The sequence below is a fragment of the Cupressus sempervirens genome, chromosome 7 (assembly GCF_028749045.1).
Source record: "Cupressus sempervirens isolate cs-2001-9-10 chromosome 7, ASM2874904v1, whole genome shotgun sequence".
Lineage (NCBI taxonomy): Eukaryota > Viridiplantae > Streptophyta > Pinopsida > Cupressales > Cupressaceae > Cupressus > Cupressus sempervirens.
Window position 1 is genome coordinate 493,551,985 of NC_143124.1, and position 26,345 is coordinate 493,578,329.

At 33.5% G+C, this 26,345-nt stretch overlaps 1 protein-coding gene across 3 annotated transcripts in view; it reads right to left on the bottom strand.

Annotated features, from left to right (window-relative positions):
- Nucleotides 1-784: 784 nt before the first annotated feature.
- FHY1 (Haloacid dehalogenase-like hydrolase (HAD) superfamily protein) overlaps nucleotides 785-26,345 on the bottom strand; it is a 190,296-nt gene continuing 164,735 nt past the window's right edge. Inside the window, exons 6-7 of one of the 3 annotated variants that reach the window (XM_089791784.1) lie at nucleotides 21,544-21,631; nucleotides 785-1,079 (exon numbers count right to left, since the gene is read on the bottom strand). In XM_089791784.1, the coding sequence (XP_089647910.1) occupies nucleotides 1,037-1,079; nucleotides 21,544-21,631 (131 nt within the window). In that variant the 3' untranslated portion in view covers nucleotides 785-1,036. Of the gene's footprint in view, nucleotides 1,080-10,755; nucleotides 11,167-21,543; nucleotides 21,632-26,345 lie in introns of those variants that run through there. The other 2 variants (XM_089791782.1, XM_089791785.1) reach the window with 2 other exon arrangements.

Here is a 26,345-nt window from a genome sequence, read left to right on the forward strand (position 1 = left end):
TTATATATAATTTATGACTCCATCCATAAACATTGGGTTAGTTCCCAAGGTAGGTTAACTATTTGTCTTAGCTTTCTAGACAATTAGTCTATGCATGAAGTTTCCAAAATTTACTGTCCAATTTTATCTTTCAAATTTTTGACACTCTCATTTATTTCTCTATTTTATCTATCTAATATAGTCTTGTAAAAATGTCTTGAAGAAATAATGCAAGTGTGTATATTTTATATGCCTCTATTTCATATTTCAGATTTGTGATACAAATTAACCATTGTAATATCCTCTTAATATTGATCCAAACTTTCCTACCCTTTCAACAATGTTTGATGTCTTGAGGTTTAAAATGTGTTTGTAAGTTTGAGGATTAAAATATCGTTTACAAGTTTAGATACCAACTTTGCAATACCATCTATTTACAACAGAAATATTCAACTTCAAATTAATGAACATAGCTGACATATTCAGAGAAATAACGTCTACTTCCACACCAAAAAAACACCTATTTCATTTAGTCTTGTAACAACCAACCTTATTTGTGACTAAGTTATTAGCCCCTCAATATTTTTTCTAATTTTGCATTGTTAGACAACATTCATATTGCAACACCACCAAAGTTGAACTATACATGTCGGATTTTAGGATTGCTACAAACTTTAGATTGCAAAGTTTTAATATGAGAATTACTGATAACATAATGTTCCTGACCTCATTCAGTGGCGACACCAACTCTCGGCCACCCTTAAACATCCCACACTAAGGGAAGAATTAAGTTTGAGAAAAAAGAAGCAGTCAATTTTGAATATTTAACATTTTGGATCTAGAAATTAAGCTTAATGTGTGATATTTAAGCCATTCCCCAATTCTCTTGTTCCCCAATTCTCTTAAGAAGAAATATGAAGATATTGAATTCCACCAAAAACAAACTAATGGTAAGTGAGTGCCTTGTTCTGAAAACAAATCCAATGTTCAATATGGTCGCCCAGATGCAAGGAATCATGTCCACAGGAAAATGCTGCATATATGGAGTGTTGCCCCCTTAACATTTATCCACAAAAATGACGTCTAATCTCAAACACCAGCTGCAGAAACCAATACAATTCCTCCCAATTAAGCCCCTCGTGAAATATGCGCTAGAAGGAATCAATGACCAAACTTCAAGTTATATGCAATCCACAATACTATGCATGTTGCAACTCAGCAATATTCAATGCCAAATATTTATCCCGCAAACATTACTTCAGATTAATATGCAATCTGTGCTAGCTGTCGGTAATATTCAAATTAATAAAATCATGAGAGAAACATTACAATTCCATACTGTTACACCATTAATCATCGGGCTTTTTAGTTTTTTTTTTCTTATTAGTTTATAGTTAGTCAGTTTAATTTTCTGTTTTCTCGTAACTGCAGAGTGATGTGTTCTTATTAGTTTTTAGCTAATTCTGCACATTATATATTGTATCTTTTGTTTTCATTTCAATAAATCAATTCAGAATTATTTAATTTATTCAAATAAATCTAGCATGACAGTGGTATCAAAACATGATCGAGGCTATAGAGGAACGAAAACCATCGTTCATACGAAGAGGGCACAGTTGATTTTTTTAATCTAAAACTTGTCAAAAAGCAATAGAAACAAAACGTTTTTCGTGGCTAGATAGCCATGACGTCAAAGCACAAGCTTCTATTTCAGTTTCTTTCCATATGAATTGCAGAAGAAGGGGCGAATATTGAGGCAACTTTCATTTTCTTTGGTTTATTTATTGTCACATAAACATTTATATTGCTCATTTTAAACAAGAGCATTGAAGAAGCATTCCTTTTAAATTTGCAGTCTGTGAAAAACTATTTATTTAAATTTACAATGCAGTCTATAGTCTCATTGATTGGGGAAGCTATAACTAGGAAAGATATCTGGTTGGAATGACATAGAAAAGTAGAAAATACACTTATTTTTATTGATTTATGATATAAAATTTGTGATGGAAATATCCAACCTGTTGCACTAACAGATGTAAAAGAAAAAGAAATTTGACAATATAAAAATTCAAAAGTTTTGGATTTGATAATAGCTTCAGTTAATAGAGATGTGTATTGACATGTACGAGGATGCACATTTGCATGGGATGCACTTCACAAGTTAAAAGATTTATATGATTCTAATTCAGGATTAGAATTTATTCAGTTACAGTTAAAGTTGTTTAATCTTGAATTGAAAAATGTTGATGTTAATACTACCTGTGAGAAAGTTGATATTTATCTCATGACTTTAATTAAAGGACTTCTTCCAACACATTCCACTTATCTAGAGTGCCTTCAAGCAAGAAATCAATTAAAAACCAAGGTCACCGGGAGACGAGGAGACTTGGAGGTCTCCGGTACTTGTAACAGTACGACAATTTTTCAGAAATAGGAAACAGGTGTACTTGGAGATGGCAATTTTTTTTAATAGTTTAAATAGTCTAATACTAAATACAAAATTTGAACAACTGTAAAACTAAAAGACTAAAGTAAATAGTAATAGGAATGTCACATTAATATAGAGTCAAATATTTCAAAAATCACATAATCACAATATTCTATCTCATTGGTCTTAATTTTTGCATTATAAACATTAAAATGAGGGATAAAATATATAAAATTAGTTAATATTATAGTTTACACTTATATTTTATTAGGAGACTTTGGGGAGACTTCACTTTTTGGATTAGGAGACTGGGAGACTTCAGGAGACTTTGTCATGAAGTCTCCAACCTTTTTTGAGGTCTCCGGAGGTGCAAAAAGTCTCTGAGATGCATCTCGATCTCTGAGACACAACTTTTCTTTTTTTTTTTGGGGGGGGGGGGGGGGGGGGGGGGGGGGGGGGGTGTGGGAGACGAGGGATGGGGAAGATGGGAGGTTATTAAAACTCAATGGTATTTTTGCAAATTTTAGAAATTTTGCAAATCTTACAGAAGAAAGTGGATTACCCCCGAATCTTTTATGGAATGCAAGATTTGGATATATTGATTATTATAGCATTCATGTTATGGAAACGAATGGTGTTGATGTATTTCCTATTTTGGCTAAAACAGTTTTAAAATGTGAAGCATATATGTTTGCCAAACAACATAGAAATTCTCTCTTGCTCCACTCAGAGGGCACATAGAAAGTTGCAACTATTCCATTCAGATTTATGTGGGCCTTTACCTATGATTTCTGTTGGAAGATCTAAATATTTCATATTGTTCATTGATGATTACAACCGTATGACCTGGATTTATTTTTCCAACAAAAATTAGAAGCTTTTGAAATCTTTAAAAGGTTTTTCTTTTATGGTTGAAACTCAAGCTCACTCTAAAATTGGCACTCTTCAAACTGATAATTGAGGAGGATTTACCTCTCTAAATTTTTACGATTATCTTCCTCAAAATGGAATTCAATATCATCTCATTGTTCCAGGTAATCCTTAAAGAATGAATAGAACTATCATGAACATGGTTCAGGCAATGTTGTATTTCAAAGGTGTCCAATTACATAATTGGGCTGAAGCAACAAGAATAACAATTTCTCTTCATAATAGATCTCCACCATCTGCTCTTCACCAAACAACTCCATATGAAGAATGGTATGGCTATCCTCCTCCTATTCAACAATTTTGATTTTTTGGCTCTACTTGCTATATATTGACCCTTAAGGAACAAAGGAATAAGTTGGGTCAACATTGTTATAAGTGCATATTTCTTGGCTATTTAGAATCATCAAAGGCATATAGGTTGTACGATGAAGTTCATAAAAGTTTTCTTTATTGCCCATGATGTTATATTTTTTGAATCCCCAAACGTGATACAAATATTGAAATTGAGTTCAAACAACTTGATACATCTACAAAATTTTCTCCTCAAATAGATTTTCCTTGTGAAATCCCTTATCATCAAGGATTGCATGCATGTGAAAAGTTTATTTCCCCAAATACACCAACTCAAGATGATACACCTATTCCTTTGCAAAAAGAAGCCACCTCCCTTAATGATCTTCCCTCTAATGTTGAGCTTGATATTTCAGCACCACCAACAACTAATGAAGATTATATTTAGGCATTTGATGAAGCTTTAGTCCAGACCCATTCTTCTCATAAGTGGGTCAAACAAGTCCAACAGATGTTAAAAGATTTGAGACCTATTGAAATTGGTAAAACTGGTACAAGAAGTTCTTACAAACTAAGGAAACAAACTCAATCATCTAATCCAAGTACTCCAAAGTTTTTTGATGAATTGAATTTGACAATAGATACTAAGCCAAATTCCTATAAAGAAGCTAAATATACTAAGTTGTGGCAAAAAGCTACGCAAACTAAGTATGATGCACTTCTAGAAAATGGTACATGGGAATTGGTTGATCCACCTCTTGGTTGCAATTGGATTTTTAGGATTAAATGTAAAGTCGATGACTCACTTGACAAATACAAAGCCCACCTTGTTGCAAAAGGTTATGCTCAAAAAAAGGGGATAGATTATGATGAAACTTTTGCCCCTAGTGCAAAATGGACCACAATTTGTGCTTTGTTGGCTCTTTCAGCACAACATGGGTGGAAAGTTCATTAATTGGATGTAAAAACTACATTTTTGAATGGTGATATCACATAAACAGTATATATGACTCAACCATAAGGATATTAAGTCCATAGTAAAGAACACCGTGTATGCAAACTCATTAAATCATTATATGGTTTGAAGCAAGCCTTGCAAGAGTAGTACAAAAAACTCATTGAGCATCTCTTGAAGTTGGATTTTCAACATTTTGAATTTGAAGATGCAACTCTTTTTGTTCAAAAAGTTGATGGAATTGTTATCTATCTTGTTGAACTTATGTGGATGATTTATTTCTTACTAGTAACAATGAGGATTATAATCGAAGTGTGAAAGTTCAGTTGAAGAAAGGGTTTGAAATAACTGATTTAGGCCATCTCCATTATTATTTGGGCATTGAGGCGATTCAAAATCCTAAGTATATTTTTATCTCCCAGCAAAAATATAATGGTGAACTTCTCTCAAAGTTTGGCATGACAGATTGCAAATTTCTTAGTACTCCAATAAAGCAATATCTCAAACTCACCTCCACCAACTCTATGGCATTGGTCGATCCAATTCCCTACAAACAACTTGTTGGTAAAGTACTACTCATCCAGATATTTTTTTGTTGTTGGGGCACTCTCTAGATTCATGCAACAATCTAGAGAATATAATTAGTTTGCAACCAAACACGTTCTTTAGTATAAAAAAGGCACTCAAAACTATGGGCTGAAGTACTCACAAGTCACATGTTTTTCATTACTTGGATATTCAAATTCTAATTATGCAAGTGATTTAAAAGATGGAACATCTACATCTAGATATTTATTATATCTTGGGTCTACTGCAATTTCTTAGAAATTGTAAAAGCATTTTGTTCCATCTCTCTTCTACAAAAGCTAAATATATAGATATTATGGCTACTCGAGATATTATGGCTTTGAAAGATTCTTGTAGATTTACAAGCACAAGAAGTTTCTTCTACTCCACTTTTTGTTGACAATCACTCAATAGTTAAGATGGAGAAAAATATGGTCTTTCATGGTTGCACTAAACACATCAACACCAAATTTCATTTTCTTCGACATCATGTGAAAGATGGCAGCGCGCACCTCCAATATTGTCCTACTGTGGATCAACCTATAGATATTTTTACCAAAGCCCTTGGACACAAAAAGTTTGAGAAGTTTCAAAGCATGCTTGGTTTAACCCCTTTAGATTAAGATGGGGGGGGGGTGGGTTACACCATTAATCATCAAGGTTCTTAGCTTATTGTTTTTGCTCATTAGTTTATAGTTATTTAGTTTGAATTTCTATTTTCTCGTAACTGTATAGTAATATGTTATTATTAGTTTTTGAACTAACTCTGCACATTATATATTCTATCTTTTGTTTACATTTCAGTACATCAATTTAGAATAAAGTATTTTATTCAAATCAATGTGGCCTGACAAACACTTGGATTAAATATCCACCTTAATTCCTTGCCTAGTGCATTTAGCATCGTTGCTAAAATTGTGTCGAACATTTTAATAATATGAATTAATACAATATACTTCCCCAATTTTAGTTCATGGACATCAATCAATTCTAATTCCAAAACTATTATAGTGAAGTCTCCATTAAACTTGATTTTACTATTTCCTTCAAGCAACACTCAATAATAACCAAGCCCACAATATTATATAACGATAACTAATATAAACCTTCAATAAGCTCAAACTCAGAAACAAAATACCATCTCCTTTCTCAAAGGAAGAAAATATTCAAACTTTCACTAAACTTATAAGATGCATAATATATTATCCTTTTTAATGAAACTAGAAGCAATAAAATTACTTATAAAACTTCATAGGTTGGTAGAAAAAAAAGCTTTGACAACACTAAAATTTCTCTTTTGGATAATTTCTCCAGAATCTTCAAAACCAAATGATCCACCAAAATTTTAATAATAATTTTTATGCAATTGAATTTCAATTAAATCCAAAAATTTATATTGATTTTTATAAATATCACACTAGAATAGAGATTCTAAATTGGAAATGAATATTCCATTGAAATCTTTGTAGAACAACAAAATAAATCAATTATAATCACAAAACTTATAGATGATATCAAATAACTATGAATATAAACTTGAAGCAGAAGTGAGACATTTTAGTGAATCTTTAACAAACAAAGAGTTTCCATCTACTACCTATAAAATTGAAAGTTCCTCTCCTCAACTGTTGAAAGCCAAAGCTTTCTAGAACTTTCCAAGAAAGAAAAATCAAACACATGTTAAAAATGAGCTTCTCCATGTTCTTTAATACTACATCTCTATCTCTCTTTCTTTTCCCTCTAGATGTGTCTTAGAAATATTTTTCTATCTCTTTATTACTCACCTCTTTAAATTAAATGGCTTCGTTAACTTTTTATGAAGTTCCATAAAAATCAATTTAATACTTTATTAAGTTGTCATTTCATTTGGTATGATTTGACAACTTTGAAATTTAATTATTTGATTGACTTCCTATGTCCCAAACAAATTCTAATTATATCCCTACTTTGTGAGTTTAGATTTGAGAAAAATATCTAAGCAACTTTTTTTACCATGATTTGTCATTCTCCACTCTCACATAAATATGATGTTCTATTATGGTGATGCATATACATGTTAAAATAATATACTTTCTCATTAAAAATAAGTGAATGAAGCTATATATGTATACTTCATATTGTTGATATTTCATTCCTAAAAACAATATTACTTAATTGATTACTCAATTTCTTAGATAAGATAAGATAAATCTATTAATGTCCAACAAAAGATCGCCAAGGGTCTAAGGGACTGAGAACATACAACCAAAGAAGCAACAGACTACAAGACACCAAACAATGTCTGGGAGAGAGCAAGCAAGAACAAAATAAACAAAGCAACAAAGGAGCCAACAAGGAGGCAAGAACTAAGGATCCTTCCTTCGCTGAAAGAACTCCAACACCAAAAAAGACGTATCTGGGTAGGAAGGATCTCTGGTATGTCACTACGAGTTGCGGGAGTGGTGTCGCTGAAGAGTAAGAGTAGTAGTAGTATACAACCTGGTGTGAGATCTCACTGGTCTAGAATGACCAGTCATGTGGGTACTACTAGCAATGGAGGTCTGCTTCACCCCCTCGTCATAGAAAAGGGGGAGAAGAAGGTGGTGATGAGGGGTTGATTCGTGACCTTCTGGGGGGTCAAGCATTGTAAAGTCTAGTCTCGAAGCTGCATCGCCTCCCTGAGATAAAGCGTCGAACATTTTTTATCTGTATACATGAAGAAAGTTGTGAGGGAACTACACTCTCTAAATAGACAATAGAATCTCCCTCTAATTTTATAGTAGGATGGGCAGCGAAAGATGAAATGGGTCTTTGTCTCAGCCTTAAACAAGGAGCATAAGTGACAAATTCGATTATCTCTATTCATATGATGATTAGTCTAAATCCACAACCAGTGGGAGTCGACTTTGAAAGATCCAAGAGAGATGCATAAGGCATGACACCAATGTCATGATAAGTAGCTAGGTCATGTAATATTCCCATCAATAATAACCAAGAAGTGCTCAGCATAAAATGCCATCTTACGATATAACCCCTCAATCAGGTTACTTCAGGTCGTAGTGATATACTATCTATAAATATATGTCCTAACTTGCCAATTCAACTACTGTGGTGATAGGAGGAGATGAGTAGGAGCATCCAATGAAAATTGGAAGGGAGGGAGGTGGCCAATTAGAAATTTATATTAAAAAATATTGTTAAAAAATATTTACAATGAAAAAATGCTTAAAACTCAACGATATCAATATCATTGACCTTTCTTGCACTTAGTTTCTTTATACACTAATCTCTTCAAAAATAAATAAATTTTGAACATAAACACCCCCCTTTCTCTAAAGTTACTATCTAATTATATTATTTATATGCCAAGTAACTACAATTATAACAAGCATATACCCATAGTACAACAAGATGTCATCAAATATTCAATTAACAAATAGACCCTTTAAAAGCTCGACATGATGAAACTAAAAGTTATGCACATTCAATATAGATGACCATGATTATGGGCATCTTAATAAAAAAAATGATCATTAGCTTCTATTTGTATAACTATTTATAGCATTATCTAATTTTAAGTCCATTCATACTAATTCTCCCTGAGTGGTGCATTTTCATCTACAATTAAGGATATACCTATGGTACAACAAGATGTCATCAAGATGCTGATTGAGAATGGCTCCCACTCCCGCTCACACTCCTATTCATGATTTTCAAACTGCGACTCTCGCCCACCACCCCCTGTTGCTACTATGGATGCTATCCATCCTCTTATTGCTATGGATGCTCATCGTCCTCCTACTGCAACCGGTGAGAGGTTGCCTGATGCATCTCCTAGTGGGTTGTATGGGACATCTCAGATGACCCTCTCTAGGTCTCAGGTCATTATGGGGCAATCTACAATATCTTTTCTGAATGTGGTTGCTTTTGAGGAAGGCCTTGGTTGTCTTGTTGCAAGAGGGGGACTTTGTTTGGTTGTGCTTGTCTCTGTAAGTAGCCCCATTGTGAATAACCTAGATTCAGAAACTATTGATGAGATTTCCAAATATGTGGAGGATTACTCTTCTACTGTTGTTATTTTTTGTTTTAGGGGATTATGGCCCTCTCTTTCAATTTTACATGCTTGGATTTCCAAACATTGTGAACCAATCATATCAAAATTAGTTCATATTTACCCTGTGGAAAGGGATATTTTATTATGAAATTTGCAAATGTTGTAGATAAAAAATCAATTATATGTCGTTGTTTCTCTTGGGAGGAGAGATTCCTCCTAATGCCCAAACCTTGGTATAAGGGTTTTCATCCAACTACTGAATCCTTTAATAAGATACCTTTATGGGTAAGACTATCGAATCTTCCCCTTCAATTTTGGCTAGATTCAATCTTGGAGGCTGTGGGGGAAGGCATTGGGGATTTCCAATTGGTTGATTCAGAGTCTACTAATGTGTATAAGATGATGTATGCCCGCATTTTTGTGGAGATTGATGTTTCCAAGGATCTCCCTGAATAGATTACTTTGGCTTCTCCAAATAGTTCTTGGACCCAGATTCTTGATTATGAGGGTATTCCCTTCAAATGCAAGAAATGTCATAAGACTAACCATCTAGTTGTGAGGTGCCCCTTTGATAAGGTTAGATCGAAAAAATCACCTTCTTCATGGTTGGGGGTTTCAAACTATCACTATACAGTTCAAAAAGTTTCCAAGGATGAGGATGGGGTGGATAGCTCTTCTCAAAATGATCTTCCTTTGGCAAACGATTATGTTGCTGTCATTGATGTTACAAATGTTGTCTATAAGGCGGCTTTGATTCAGAATGTTGATGTTGTGCCTTCCTGTGTTACTGACTTTGTTTAGAACATTTTTGTTGGTGTTGATTCAATTGTCTTATCTCATGTTGCTATGGGTACTATGACCCATGTTTCTTTTTCAAGGGTTTTGGGGGTTAGTAGTGGTGCTACCCCTTTCCCCCCTATGGATAATCTTGTAGTCTGCCCTAGTGCTTCAAGTTTATTTTTGGATTGGCAGTTGGCTACTGAAAAGGTGGAGGATGGATGGACATTAGTTAAAGGAAAAAAAGTCAAATCCTCCAAAACTTTGTTTGATGTCTTTACATTCTCAGAAGATTGGACCAAAATGTAAATCTTGATGGTCTTTGGTTTTTTTCTGGGTTGGTTCTTAGCCCTCTTGTTGGGAACTTTAGTGTGTCCCTCTAGTTTCTTGGGTGGTGTTCCACAGTTGTATTAAGATCCTTCATTGTTATATCTTTCTAGTCTTTTTGTACAAGGTTTTGGGTCCTTTCAAAACTCGCTTTTACTTAATCAAAACAAGATGTCATCAAATATTCAATTAACAAATAGACCCTTCTAAAGCTTGACACGATGAAACTAAAAGTTATGCACATTCAATATAGATGACCATGATTATGGGCATCTTAAATTTTTTTTTATCATTAGCTTCTATTTGTATAGCTATTTATAGAATTACCTAATTTTAAAACCATTTATACTAATTTTCCTCCAATGGTGCATTTCCATCTACAATTACAAATTGTCACAATATCTTTACAAAGTACATTACAATTACTCATTGTCTCTTGCTTCACTATTACCATCTTGACACTACATCTAAGTAAAGAGATGAAAATTGTTTATTCCTGAATACAAATCAAAATTTGTTAAGTAATGTATAAAAATGAACTTTAGAAAAGTACCATCGAGTGCTTCCATTCTTTTATAAATGCCCTTTTTGGATTGTTGGCAACAAATAAGTATTCCAGTATAGATCAATAGAACCAAACACATAGCCAGTAAGAAACAACAATATGACCACTCCAAAAAATTGTGTTCATATATAACATAACACTAAGATAGCTTTCATACAACCTAGTGTAGTGCCAATAATTTCAATTACAAAATAGTTTACTAGGGGCTACTCATTTCAACTCCAAAGAGAGATAATGCTTTGTTCAAGCTAATGGCATTCTCAAAATGGATACCAACCATACCAATCTTTCTTGCAGCTTCAACATTAACGAGCCTAAAAGATATTGTAAAACCATATTAACCACTCTTTTACAAGAAAATATCTTATTTACTTGCTTAACTAATTGAGAAATTATACAACTCATGTTTTAGATTATTCAGAATTTATAGATAAACTTTTCCCAAGAGTAACTTAATCGTGGGATGGCAGTTGGAATTTTTTTAGTTAATTTAACAGCTACTCAATCTGGAATAAAATCATATGATAGGGATACAAGACATAGTAATAAAAGACATGAAAGACATGAAAGAAAATAGTATGAGATATAATCTATTTTTATATTACGAGGTAAAGCTCAATAAAATTTTAGACTAAATTAATTAATGTTGAGTTATAAATAATTTTATTTTTGTAAACATATATTATACAGAATTTTGTTAAGAGGTCATTGTTTGAGTATGTGCAAGATTATGAGGGGTCAAAAAGTAATAATAGAGAAAATGTGTTTTAACTTGAAGAGATTTTAATTCTCAAAATGGATATCTATTTTTCCAATAAACCTTGACAACTTTTGTGTATAACATCATTCATTTTTATTTAATTTTGCTCTCATAAGAATTCAAATAATTAAAAAGTAATAAACAATGAAAAAGTTACAATTTATGTACTTATGAGACTAACAAAAATGCTGCCTTGTGGTCTTTGATTCTTTACACACCTTTGCCCAAGCTAAAGTAAGAGAAAATATCTCTCTATACCTCTCTTGCCCTCTCAATTTAATAGCTAATTATTTTTCACATACATTATGACTAAAATCTTCATTGATAAGTTGATTTAAAAACATCTATAGCTTTCAACATTATAAATTATGACTTTTTTGAATTTACTAGATAATTATTACTTAGTTTCCACAAGTATTATGACTAAAATGTTGATTGATAAGCTAGTTGAAAAACATCTATCAAACAATTTCACATTTTCCAAATTTGAAATATGCGCCACATTCTATGCTTCAAATACTAGAAGATTAAAAAAGGAAAATTTGAATTTTATTAATTTCTTACCTATTAGTCAAAACATACGACTTCTTATATTTTTAAAAAGTTAACAAAAAATATACAACTAATTATTACCTTCAAACTTTTTATTATTATAAATGTATCACATCCAGTTCTACTTATATGTAAAGGCCCACAAATAAATTTTATGTTTTAACTGTATTGTTTAGGGTGGTAGACATACACTTCTAGCTTCTTATCTCTTTCTTGAAATTCAGTACTACTACATTCAAATTTCAAGTTTTCACTAGATTGAACTTTTTAATTGAAAACTAGTAATTTGGAAACTACAATCAATTTTCTACAAATTTTCTTGTTATACATTTTTGAAATATAACCCATTCAAGCTTTAATGTCAAGTTGTTTAACTCCTTTTTGGTAAATTTTAATTGTCACTTAAGGGCCTTTGGTTCAATATGGTCTTGTACATACCCACCTATATTTTTGGTCTTGGATATATACACTAGCCTTTTAATAGGCAAGTCTTGTAGATAGGATTTTTCAAATATTGATGGAAAAATATAGCTAAACAATAATTTCTTAATAGCTAGAACAAATATCAATATTCCACTACACTAGGTACAAAGGAGCATCAATTCACATACGTGATACATATAATTGAAAGGATATATTGAATCCAAACAAGAATCTTGATTGGAAATTATCATCAACAAAAAATCCATTCAAGGAAAAAATCTAGCTTCAAAATTTCAAATCAATATATTGACAATAAAATTAATTATAATGCAATCAAGCTCAAAAATACACAAGATATTAATCTAATATTCAATTTTAAAGAAATTATGGGAGTGTGACAATACTTGCAAATCAATCCATGAAACCTACATCCAAAATATTGTATAAATAGAAGAACCAATAACCATAAACCATCAATGATTTACTAAATCAAGACATCAAAATCAATAGCACAAGTCGTAACACATAATTATGCATTATTTTATTTGTGTAGTTTTCTTAGAATAAGCTTTCTTTGATTGGAAGCTATTAGGTGGGTTATATTTGATCATATGACTTCTACAAGTCCTAGTTTAATGGGATATGCACACATGTGCTTCTTATAGTATTCTACATTTTGCACATAACACAACTTAGTGGAATATCTTATATATACCCACTTGTAGTTTATTGTTGAACATTTGTCATACACATTGACCTTCCATATTGCAATCTACGAAGTTTATTATTTATTTGAGCTTTAGCTTCTTTGGCTTGAGTGGTTGGTTTCTATGGATAAATCCTATATGCTATCAATTATTGCCTCTATGATTGATCTCAAGAATTAAAAAGGTGAAAAGATCAATCAAATTCTAGAGACTTCTATATACTTGGATCTATATTGTAGGTTTTCCTTGGAGTCTAATGGAGCAAATCTAAGTTTTCCATTCAATAAAATTAAGCTATTTTTCCTATTTTTGTGTCGAATTTGAGCATGCATTAACTAATTTGTGTATTATGATTTTAACAATTGTTTAACAAATTGCCCAATATTACATAAAAATTGGCATGGCATATTCCATGCACTTAGTTTCCAACAAAGACAATTGGTAGCATGTTTGACATCAAATTTCACTCAATGAATTGACATTGCAAGTTGTTGAAGTGTTTAATTTTTGCATCTAGTAAAACATCTTTGTAGGTTCTAAACACATTACTTAAGTCTATTGTCCTCAAAGGATTACTCACACTTTTGGTGGTGTTACCATATTATCACTTTCCACCTTATGCGAGAATTTCACCTTTGGTGGACTTATCATTTTATCACTTTTCACATTTTTTGCACAAATAACTTCATTGCAAGGTGATCCATTTTTAGGGAATGTGTGACACATACACTTTTCCACATTGGAGGGTGATCCACCTTTAGTGGACCTATGACACTCTTGCTTTTCCACCATATCTAAGTGACTAGATGTCTCTTTGGTTATCGTGTCGAAATATTAGAACACTTTTCATAATCTTATACCTTTCTATTATCACACCTTGACCTATTTAGCTATGGGGTCTTCTTTGTAATATTTAATTCAATCTAGCTGAATCTATTGAACTCATGGTGAGAATAAAAGTTTATTCTCATCATATTGAAATATACATATAAATTAGAAGCAACAAACCTATTTCACTATAAGTGATGGGAAGCCATACTTCAAAGCATATTCCAAATCGATGTATTAGAAACTTATATTATGAATCAAATCATTTTGCATATAAATTATTGATCAAGTAAAAAATAACAAGTGATATTAATTCTGAAATAGGGTTCATTGCTAAAACTTCCACTATATTGTTCACCCAAAAAAAGCTACGAACACACCACAATATATGTTGTTTAAGAACCCCCTGTTCACTTTTTAACTGTTTGACATTTTGTCAAAGACTTTGCATGCAAGCTTTGATTCTTGTTTGGTTGTTGCACATTTTCAGCACTTTCTCGATTTTTGAAATATATGCTTTTAAATATTTATGACCAAATATTTGAAATAACAAGCATGAAATCCAAAGATAATTACATAATCCGAAGACTAGAGTTCTTTATTGGCTAAGAATCAACTTGCAATTATTTATAAAGACTATCTCACGCCCTTATAATTTACTAAATTTAAACTACAAAAACCTAATATCAAATTGCACACGATATCAAATGCCACAAATGAGAATATCAATTCTAAAAATGATGCCAATGCTTGCAAATATAAATTAGAGAAACCTTCTAATCAAAACATGCCTCTACACCTTCTATCACCACCCTTTAAAGAATTTTGTCACCTCTTAGTTAGTGGCTCACAGCAGCCAGAAGGGATAAAATGCAAACCTTTTATGGGTTGTGATCTGCTATAAATTAAAGCTCCCTTCTTTGCAAACAATCTGAGTTAAAATGGGGCTACTAACACCAAGTTTTTGCGTACAAAGAAATCAATCTTGACTTTTGTATGAATCCATAGAACTCTCACAATTCATTGGTATCTTGCAACCAATTCAAAGTGCTATAACAATGAAAACTTTACAATCCCCCAAGTTGACAATCTAAAACTCTCATTTGAATTTCTTCTCCACGCTAACAAAAGAAAATACACAAGTCATGAACGAGATTATATTCTCATATGAATTTTTTTATAATATTTCCTCTTCACAAATTGGTCTAGTAGTTTCTTTTTCACTTTTCATATAACTTAACTGCATTGGCTTGTGATGTAGGTTGACTTTCACCACTAATCATTAATTCATTAAATACCCCTCACCTGAGATATTACTTAGCTTTCTTTTTAAATAATTAAATGATATTTTCAATGTGAAAAGAATACACAAATCTTTCAAATTAAACCTTCTTAGTTCACCTAATAATAAGTATAATATCAACATGATAGGCTTGCTTTTACAATTAATAATTGATTCATTAAATGCCCTCATGTGAGATACTGCTTAACTTTTATTTTAAATAATTAAATCAAATCTTTCAAATTAAACCTTCTTAGGTCACCTAATAATAAGTATAATATCAACATGGTGCAATCATAGATTGAAATAAGAATGTCTCAATAAGAGTATCATATGCTAACTTATGTAAACCTTGTTTTGTATTAAATGAATAAGGATTTCAAATGTAATACAATAACAACACAAATATCCTCAACTGTAACACAACTATAGTAAGATGTTTTTTTAACAATTGATAATGTTAAGGAATAAGTAATTTTACCATTGAAATGGTGACGAGGGGGTTTTTAATATTGAAGTTTATCTGGTCTTTCTTTCCAAACAACAATACTCAAATTCAAGTTAAGAATATATATGATGTCGTTTATTCTCAAATCCTCCAATCCTCGTTCTATTCTAGCTGCAAACATGTGTTTTAAAATGATGGCTTAAACCCCCTATATATTATTCTCCCAAATCGTGCTAACATGAGGGCTTTTCTCTTCCAAAAGCATTTGAGATGATCATAAATCGGATTGTTTGCATTTTGAAATTCCCATGTGACTATATACATCAATGGACTGCTCAATTTAAGTGCCATTCTCCATTAGCATCACCTCTCCTTCCTCTCCAAAATGGATGTGCATGCAATCTCAGGTCTTTTTGTATGTTTTTGTCATTTTGACTAAATAAAAACCTTTTAGTATTAATAATGGGTAGTTCACTATCCATCTAAAAATGTTTCATAGTTTAATTAATATTTATTTATTATCATATAAAATAATTATATGTTTGTTTCTTAATTGCTAATATTTTTTTTTTAAAATCTTATTTTTATTTATATTATTTTTAATATTTGTTGATTACTTATAATGTCCAATGATTTATTTAATAATAATTGGTTTTTTTGAAAAAAATTCTATATGAACTTTATATATGTTTTTTGAAATATTTTATGGATATTTGGAATTGTTTCAATACTATAGGAACAAAGAATTCATTGTGAATTGGCAACTCAAGAATTGGAAGATAGCACCAATCTTTGACCCTAGACAGATGATTGGGAAAGGCCTCTGGAAACCCTCTCTAAAAACCCAACTATGGAATCTCTTTGAGGGAGCATCATAGCCAAAGTATCTACAATCGCTCTTGCTCAATGCCAAATCTCGTGAGAACCTTGGGATGAGAGTATCCTTAGCGACTCCAAATGGTCCCTCTTGAAACTTCAGACTCTCAAGCAGGTATTCAATAAACAAATCTATGCAATAGAAACAATATAAGGTAGAATCAACCCGTTCCCCTACAACCATCTGTTGATCACTCTGACTTGGTGACACATCAAGCCATCTACCACCAACAATTGCATGAGATGAACTAATTTCCTTCCAAGGGAGGAAAAGAAATCAACATGAAAGTCATACTCCAAACCATATGACATCCTTTGAATCTCCTACGAAGATGATGGAGTAGTTTCATGTACTGACACACAAGTCTTGCGAGAATCCACTTTTTCCATACAAGAGCTACCAGTGATCTAGCATGAATCCCTTGCCATCATACTAACCATGAGAGAACCTGGTGCAAAAAGTGGACCTCTACTACTCTCTATTGATGCAGTCATCCCATTTGTATCAAGTGCACATATAATTGTGAGGGATGTAGCCACACCCTCACCACATCCATCACTACAATCCATGGATATAAGGTCATCGCCAACTTCTATTTAGAAGTCTATACTGTACTTGTAGTTGGTGAAGACTTTGCTCGTCTCAACTCCATGGTAAGCTCCTCAAACCATGATTGTGAGGAGCCAACTAACTTCTCTCCAATGAATCCATAGACACTCCCAATTCATGAGTGAGCTCATCAACCTCATCTTCAGTTCCCCTCAATGCATCTTAACAAGTAAAACCTCACTTGAGAAGATACTCTCTATCAACCAACAACTTTAAATAGTTTTGTTTCATTATTTTGAGGGCTTCTCAAAGTGTATGAAACTCTATAAGGGAAAAACCATCACTACAATGCTCAACTATCATAGGTGTATCGCAACCATAGGTACCCAACATTTCTCGAGAAACATCTAAATGCTCAACAGTTGTGGCAATCTGAATGTCATCCACCTTTAGTTGCCCAACCAAATAATGTCTCTGAAATCCATCACCACTATACAAACTCTTTGATCCATAATCTGCACTCTGATGTGAGGCTATATATACATTGCTCACCTCAAGAAAAGTAGCATCATGTGTGCCATTATCAGCATACATATCGATAACTGAAGTACTAACGATAAGCACCTCAATGAATAGCTTAACAAATAAGGTAGAAGTTGCTGATATGTCAATAATTTCTGACACTTCCACTTTAAATATATCTCATGTCTATTCAAAGCCAGATCCTAGGACCTATAACCAACCAATAAATTTTCAGATCCATTTTCTAAGGTTTGATGAAAAATCAAACTCGGTGCAACATGAGTCTTCCTCATAAATTACATCATTAGTACCCAAATCTCAAGTAGAAACATCTTCCACATGTGAAATCTATGTTGTCTCATGCCAATGCAAACACAACTCACTGTTGCCATGGATATCAAAATTGTTATCATGATTGATACCTTCTTGACCGATGAAAGTACCAACTTTCTCCCCAAAAATCACCTTTTACATTGTTTATTTTGCAATAATAAATTATTTGTATTAGTGTTTGTCTCTTTTTCTTTGCAAACAAAGAATCTAGAATGTCTAGATGTTGTACAAGCCCTGGTTAGTTTTAATTATAATCCTGAAAGGCATGCATTAGCTATGGTATGTGATCCTGTATAGATTTTGTTTTACCCATGATTTACACAAACTCTTTTTCCTAAATGTAAGAGGCTTCCCCTATAGGATGGTTGGAAACCGCTCTAGAACCACTATAAGAACCCCTATAGATTTTAACTTTGACAAACACTTTAGAAATAGCAATCATTAAATCCAAACATAATTACATAATCTGAACACAAGAATTCATTATTGGTTGAGAATCAACTTGTAGTTATTTACAGAGACTATCTCAAGCAACTATAATTTACTAAATTCAAACTAAAGGAACCTGATATCAAATTGTATGTGATATTAGACATCACAAATGAATGTAACAAATATGAAAATGACACCAATGCTTGCAAATATAAATTGGAGACACCTTCCTGTCAAAACATGTCTCTCCAACTTCAGCCGCTGCTCTCTAATTAATGTCCTCACCTCTTAATGGATCATGGCTTCCTAAAGACATCAAAGACAAACCTTCTATGGGCTGCAACCTGCTATAGTTAAAAATCCCCTTCTTTGCAAACAATCTCTGTATAAAATGGGGCTGCTAGCACCAATTGCTTGATACAAAGAAATCAATCTTGGCCTCTATATGAAGCCAAAGACTTACACAATTCATTGGTCTCTTGCAACCAATTCAAAGTGCTAAATTAGTGAACAATTTACAACTCCTCAAGCTGATAATCTGAAACTCTTGTTTCAGTTTCTTCTCCACACCAACAGAAGTAAATACAAAAGTCACGAATGAGTTGATATTCTCATATGAAGGCTTACATAATATTTTCTTTTCAAAAATTGACCAAGTAGTTTCTCTTTCACTTTTCACATAACTTAAATGCATTGGCTTTTGATGTAGGTTGATTTCACCATTAATAACTTAAATGCCTCTCAAATGATATACTACTTGGCTTTTGTTTTGAATCATTAAATGATATTTTCTTTTCATGTGCTCACGTTGACTTAGGAAAACATTAGATATTTGGCCACCTTTAATATTATAATCATTTAATGCATTTTTAAAATCACTTCGCCCTGCTCATTAAATAACTTTATCATTAATAAGCTGACTTTATTAATGATAAATAATATCAATGTGCTCAATAAAATCATTCTTTTTAGCCAACTGACAAAGTTTGCTAATACCAAGTCTAGGTGCACTGTCAAAATAGCAACATGGACATAATTATATTACTATAAATAGTAAGTTCATCAAGTTGAGCCAACCAATACATACATCATGAGTTTGGGTGCCTTTGCTGGATATAGAAACTCCTCAACAATAACTTTCTATAAAGTTATAAATAGTAAGTCTTTAAATAATTGCTCCAGTCAACAATACTGAACCTCAATAGTGTCACCAAGCTGTTCAGGGCCCAGGCACTCTTCTAAATATAGACACCCTGACTTTCCACAAATAGACAACTACTATAGATAGTAAGTGTGTCATCTGATTCAGATGAAGAGAAATCCTGAACATCCCTGACCACTGGAATGAGAATTGGTCTCTGGCTCTACCAACTAGACCCTCTGAACAACTCCATTAGCCTAAGAGAGTCAGGAAATAGGGTAATCCTCTAAATGTCGATGCTCACAAAAAATGGGGACATCATGGCATTGGCATATATCCCTTAAATCTGTACCAATTATTTTTTCCCATGAATAGTGTCTAAATTTTTTAATTTAGTCTAGAATGCATGCAAAATAAAACAAGACCTATGGGGCAAAGCAGAATCATAGCAAAAGGTATTTAACTTTTTCTTCCCCATTGTAACAATTGGGCCTAATGCTTCATCTTGATTCTCCTATTTTGGAGTTGATTCTGTGTTAAGAATCAAGATCTTGCTGTACAGGGCTATCCAAAGAAATCATTTAATTTTCATCCTCGCAGGTGTATCCTATAGATGTCTTTTTGTCTCTTTGTTTGACTAAGAAACAGTAAATTGAGCTGTTGAGTGTGCCTGAGATGTACACCATTTCCTTGAGGCAGTGCAGATTGATCTTATTTTGTCAACATCCCTAGGAATTTGAAGATGCCTTTGTAAAATTAAGATTTGGAGACTAACTGCTCATTACTATTACAGACTGCAATCAGATCTACCTTTTCATTTCATGTCCACTACTGCTGTGTTCAGCCTTGGGGAAAAAGTAATCAGCCACTTTGCCAAGTTTCTGTTACTGAAGTTGCACCTGAAAGTTGTCAGGGTAACAATTATTGATTTTGGGATATCATTTACTGACATTATACCAAAAGCTTGATTTTCCATTACCAATATGCAAAGTGAGACCTTGTTATAGGTGTTGCTATTCTTGATAAATCTCATGCAATAACGGAGAGATTCCTTTTCTATGCAAATGCGTTTGACTTACACTGTTCCTGCAGATTGCAATATGTTGAAATATAAGGCATGTACTAATATGAGGATTGTTGAAAAGTCCAAGTGTATTTCATGGAAAGAGCTTGATTAAAGAAACCAGATTGCTCGTGCTATATCAGGTGTTAATGAATGATCCCTGGGAACAACTGTGCATTATCCACAATGACTCGATGAGCCTGACATCTGCTAGAGGTGAATGTGGGTGGGTGCTAGTGGAATTAGAAAAAGAGAGATAATTGCCTTGCACTACTGGAGAAATTCCCTTACCATCCAAACATGTCTGACTTGCACCTTCCTCCAGATTGTATTTGGGCAAAGAAATTTGATACCCACTCATATGCCAATCATTGAAAAACCATGTGTATTCAATGGAAATTGTGGTCTAAAAGATTCAGGTTTTTTGTATTGTATAGGGTGGGAAGGACTGATTCCTGTGAATAAATGTGCATCATCCCTGATGATTCAAGAATATGACATCTGCTAAAGACAAATGTTGGTAGGTTTAGAAACCAAATTGCAAACATATTTTGAGTTATGCTAATTTTGCAAACAAGATTGCTACTACTTCATTTTTCTTGATATCTTTTACATTACAACAACAATTTACTACAATGGATTGTTGGGAAGCTTATTGGATACTATTGTGCATACAGATGCAGAAAATAGCAAAAAGCTCAAATTCATTACTAAGGAAATGGGATTGAAGTAAACAAATTCTAGCTAAACTCAATTAGAAAATGAGAGATAAACCTGTCATCAACAAATATGCAACTAGATGGAGGTACCCCTAGTTGTTTTCCAACTTCCAAGTATGCTTCAATTTCAGGTTTCCGCTTTCCTGAATTTGAATTTTATATTTATGTTAGACAATCAAACAAACTGATTGTAATAAAATTAATGATTAAGATTTAAATTCCAACAAAACAAAATCTACATGCAGTAACTTGCCTAAAACATTAAGTAACCATCATGCATGACAGCTATCTAATGTATTTGTTGGGAAAAATCTAGAAGGGAGATGAAAATAGATAATTGCCCTCATTTTGATATTTTGAACCAAAGAAGATCCTGGATCCTTGCTATCTTACCAAGTGCATTTGATAAAATTTGCTAAATAGAAGTAATTTAGTAGTTTCCATTTTAAATATGTAGACTGATGGGAAATTCATTGCTACTGTAATTTGTGAAATCTCAAGTATTGTTTGATACTGTAACAAAAGCTGTTGGAACGGGCAAGTCCACAAATGGAGAATTCATGTTTCATGCATTACACTTCAGGTAAATTTGGAAGGGTAAAACCATTCTATTAAAAAATTCCCATTGTATTTCTGTGTCTTCATGGTTGGGTAAATATATATCATGTTCCTTTTCCTTATTAAAATAGTCCAAATATTCTATCCACGCATAGAAGAAACAACAACTAGTCTCAGTTAAACTGATTCTCCATCAGCATGGAATTGAGGACTGTTAATGATTGTAGCATCGATCAGATGATTCCAATCAATCAAATCAAATGTTTGAATGGCCTGTCAGTCTCAAACATTTGATATCTATCCTTCATGATTATTATCATGGAGCATTAGTATTATTGATAATAAAGTAGAAATATATATTTACTTTTTAAACACTCCTGATTCTATTCAGCACAAGATTGCTGGTATCCTGCGGTTTCAGATTGGGTCACTTCCTTTGACTTATCTTGGCATTCCTATTGCTGTTTCTAGGCAGCCACGTCTCTTCTGGCAAAATTTGATTACCAAGCTTCAGGATAAGGTAAATCATTGGACTCATAGATGGCTTTCTACTGCTGCTTGGGTTACTCTTCTTCAATCTATTATCCAAGCTCTTCCTACTTATAGAAGCATGGTTTAGGCTGCTCCTGTTTACTTTCTCAAGGAGTTTGATGCTCTTTCTGGGCAATTCCTTTGGAGTGGCAATTTGCGTAGTACTAAATGGAGCTTGATTAGTTGGGAGACTGTTTGTAGGCCTAAAAAGGAGGGTGGTCTTGGTCTTCGATCAGCTCTCTTGAGTAGTCAAGCATTGGCTGCTAAACTTTATTGGCGATGGTGCTCTGGACAACATCAACTTTGGGCTCGTATTATCACTAATAAATATTTTCATGGTGCTGATCCTTGCTCTGTCTTTGCACTTGCTCTTGAAGGTCATGGCTCAATGTTCTAGCATACTCTGAAGACAGGTGCAGTGTTAGTCAAGAGGGGTCTGTTCTGGATATGTAAAGGAGGTTCTGAGGCTTTGTTTTGGTTTGATGCTTGGGATGGATTCCCATCCATATTATCCATGTACCCTCATCTTCAGACTCTTTGTGACTCTTTTCATGCCACTAGATGGGATAAAGTGGATGGTACTCTGGACAACATCAACTTTGGGCTCGTATTATCACTCATAAATGTTTTCATGGTGCTGATCCTTGCTTTGTCTCTGCACTTCCTCTTGAAGGTCGTGGCTCAATGTTCTGGCATACTCTGAAGACAGGTGCAGTGTTAGTCAAGAGGGGTCTGTTCTGGATATGTAAAGGAGGTTTTGAGGATTTGTTTTGGTTTGATTCTTGGGATGGATTCCCATCCATATTATCCATGTACCCTCATCTTCAGACTCTTTGTGACTCTTTTCATGCCGCTAGATGGGATAAAGTGGTTCATTACAAGACTCCTTATCAATTGGGACCTGTTGTTGGTTATAGATGGAAGCATTCTTCTGAGTGGCCTCCTGGAGGCATAGACGTGGATCGTCAAGAGCTTTCTCAGATTCTGGCCTCTAGAGCGTGTTCCTCTTTGCTTGGTCCAAATGTTTTGGCTTGGGGAGGTACCTTGTCTGGTAAATATCATGTCTCTGCTGGTTATCAGGAGATAACTAGACAATTATTTGGGGATGCTGAGGTCCCGTGTTGGAAGCAAGTCTGGAATAAAGTTTCTTGGTCCAAGTGCAACTTTTTCATGTGGCTAGTGGCTCACAATCACTGTCTTACATGGGATAATCTTTGTAAACGTGGATTTCACGGCCCCTCTTATTGTGTTTTGTGTGGTAATGGGGAGGAGCCCGTCTCCCATCTATTCTTCCATTGCTCCTATTCTATTCAGCTATTGTACCTTTGGTGGAGTGCTTGGGGTTGCTCTTGTTGGCATGCCTTCTCTTTGCCTGAGTTTTGGGCCCGCTTGGGCAATGCTCCCTCCAAGTCTTCTCCTCTCCATGCTGCTTGGATTGCTGGCCCATCGTTCATGCTTTGGCATATCTGGCTGGAGAGGAATCGTTGAATCTTCCAAGATGTTCGGCTTGGTGTTTTGCATCTTCGGTGGAAGATCTCACATTCTCTTCAGGAAACTATTCAAGTGAAGTGTGAGCTAGATGGGGGTATGGATCCGGTTGATCTTATAAACACACAACTCTTGCAAGAGACGAGGAGGGGTAGGCAAAGACATGGACTCCTTCTCTTACAGTAAGTCTATACATTTGATTCGTCACAACATTGTTAATTTAAAATCAATATTTGTTTATAATATTATTATATATATTACTTAAATTTTTATATTTTAATAATTATTTATTATTAAATCTTATTTTAGCGGGGATATCACGATCCTCCCCTCTCAAATTTTGTTCTCCTCAAGAAATTAATTTTATCTTAATTGATTTGTAGCTCAGATTCATTCTCTTTCCAACATATGTGTTAAACACTTTCAAAAATACATATGTTAGTATATGATGGCCTATGCAAGAATATATGAATGAAGACACAAAGTAGATACATTAATGCAGGAAGACACAAAGAAGACACGATGTAGACATAGAGTATACATGTTAAAACTTTGTTAGATTTTTACAATTTGAAATAAGAAAAGGTTAAGGAAATGTTTTACCAACTTTAACCGTAAATGTTGCACTCCTTTCGCTACTTTAACTGTACATGTCACGCTCCTTTCCCCTTTGTAGAAATTAAAAGTTCTTGAAGATGTGTCTTTTAGAAACTTTTCTTTAGCTCGTACTACAATAGGGTGCCCTAGTAGTTCTCCCCTCATTAAAAACTTTCTCTCATGTGCCTAGTTCAGGAGTGGATGATAGATTCACTGTTGCTCAAGTTTGGACACAATCTGTGGGGGGTTCCCCAAATTGGGATTCACTTGCCCCAACATGAACGATTTACTCCTCCCCCTTTGCACACTCCCTACCCACTCCGTATGTGCTTAATTCTATAGTGGATGGTAGATTTACCACTGCTTGAGTTTGCCACAATCTACTTGGGACTCTCTCAGATCTTTATCCATATTGGAATTCTCTTGCCCCAACCTGAGTGTTTTAATCCTCCCCTATGCACACTCCCTATCCATCATGAATTTAAACACAAGGATTCTAAGTACCATTAGTAACTCTAGCATCGAATCCTGTAATGGATGGTAAATTTACAACTACTCATGTTTGGGCACGATCTACTTGGGGCTCCCTCATAGTTTGATCCATATTGGGACTCTCTTGTCCCAATGTGACCAATTTATTCCTTCCTCATATGCACTCCCTGTCCACTATGTACTAATACAATGGGCATTATAGACTAATCCACAAATTAGTACTAGCATTAGTTATTATATTATACTCCTCTCTTAAATTCCTTGAGAATAATTGTTCATAAGAATATTTAAAAATTGATTCTATTCTTTACCATCCTCCAATATTATTAATTGTGATTAATAATAATGCTAAGATTATATTCCCCGTCATTTATCAATTTAATTATTAATCCTAATTAATATATCAAATAACTCATTAAACAAAGTATTTAAATTTACATCAGTTCACTCACATATATATAAAATAACAATAATATAAAAATTAATTTATAACACAAATGTATACCTTTGGTTGTTTGGTTGGCAAGTCCCCCTTGTACCTGTGTCATTTGTATATACTTACCTATTTGATGACCTCTGTGGCATTTGTCCCTTCATTGCATATTACACCCTAGTTTGAAGTGGGTCACCTTCCCATGTGGCTATATTATGATTTTCACAGCCATATATTCCATACATACTTTTTGTATTATCTTTCTTCTACATTATAAAATCACCTATTCTCCTTATTTAGCGCACATTGTATTCATATCTTTGGTCACCTATGACATTTCATATCTCCATCTCCACGTCGTTTTTCTATCATCATTCTTCTTTTGATCGCTGCTTTCCTTATTTTATCCCATTCCTTTTCCTAATTGTCTTGAATCATCATTACCACTAGCTTTTCCCAAAATGATCCTCTATTCAAATGGTGTTAATATAAATTCCAAAGTGCATTTATCTTCCCTACATTATATAGTATTAAATTATTGACTCTCGTAAATGAAGCTTGAGTTGTGAATGAGTCGTTCAATGATCTTAGATCCACCCATTCATGTGGTATATCTCTATTGAAATTTTGATGATTATTTTTGTTAGATTAGTGGTCCCATTGAATCTCATTGAGCCCATTGTGTTTTTGGCTTCCTATTTGTATAATTTAGTTTAACCATTTATTCCCATGTTATTTCTTATTGATTTATCTGATCT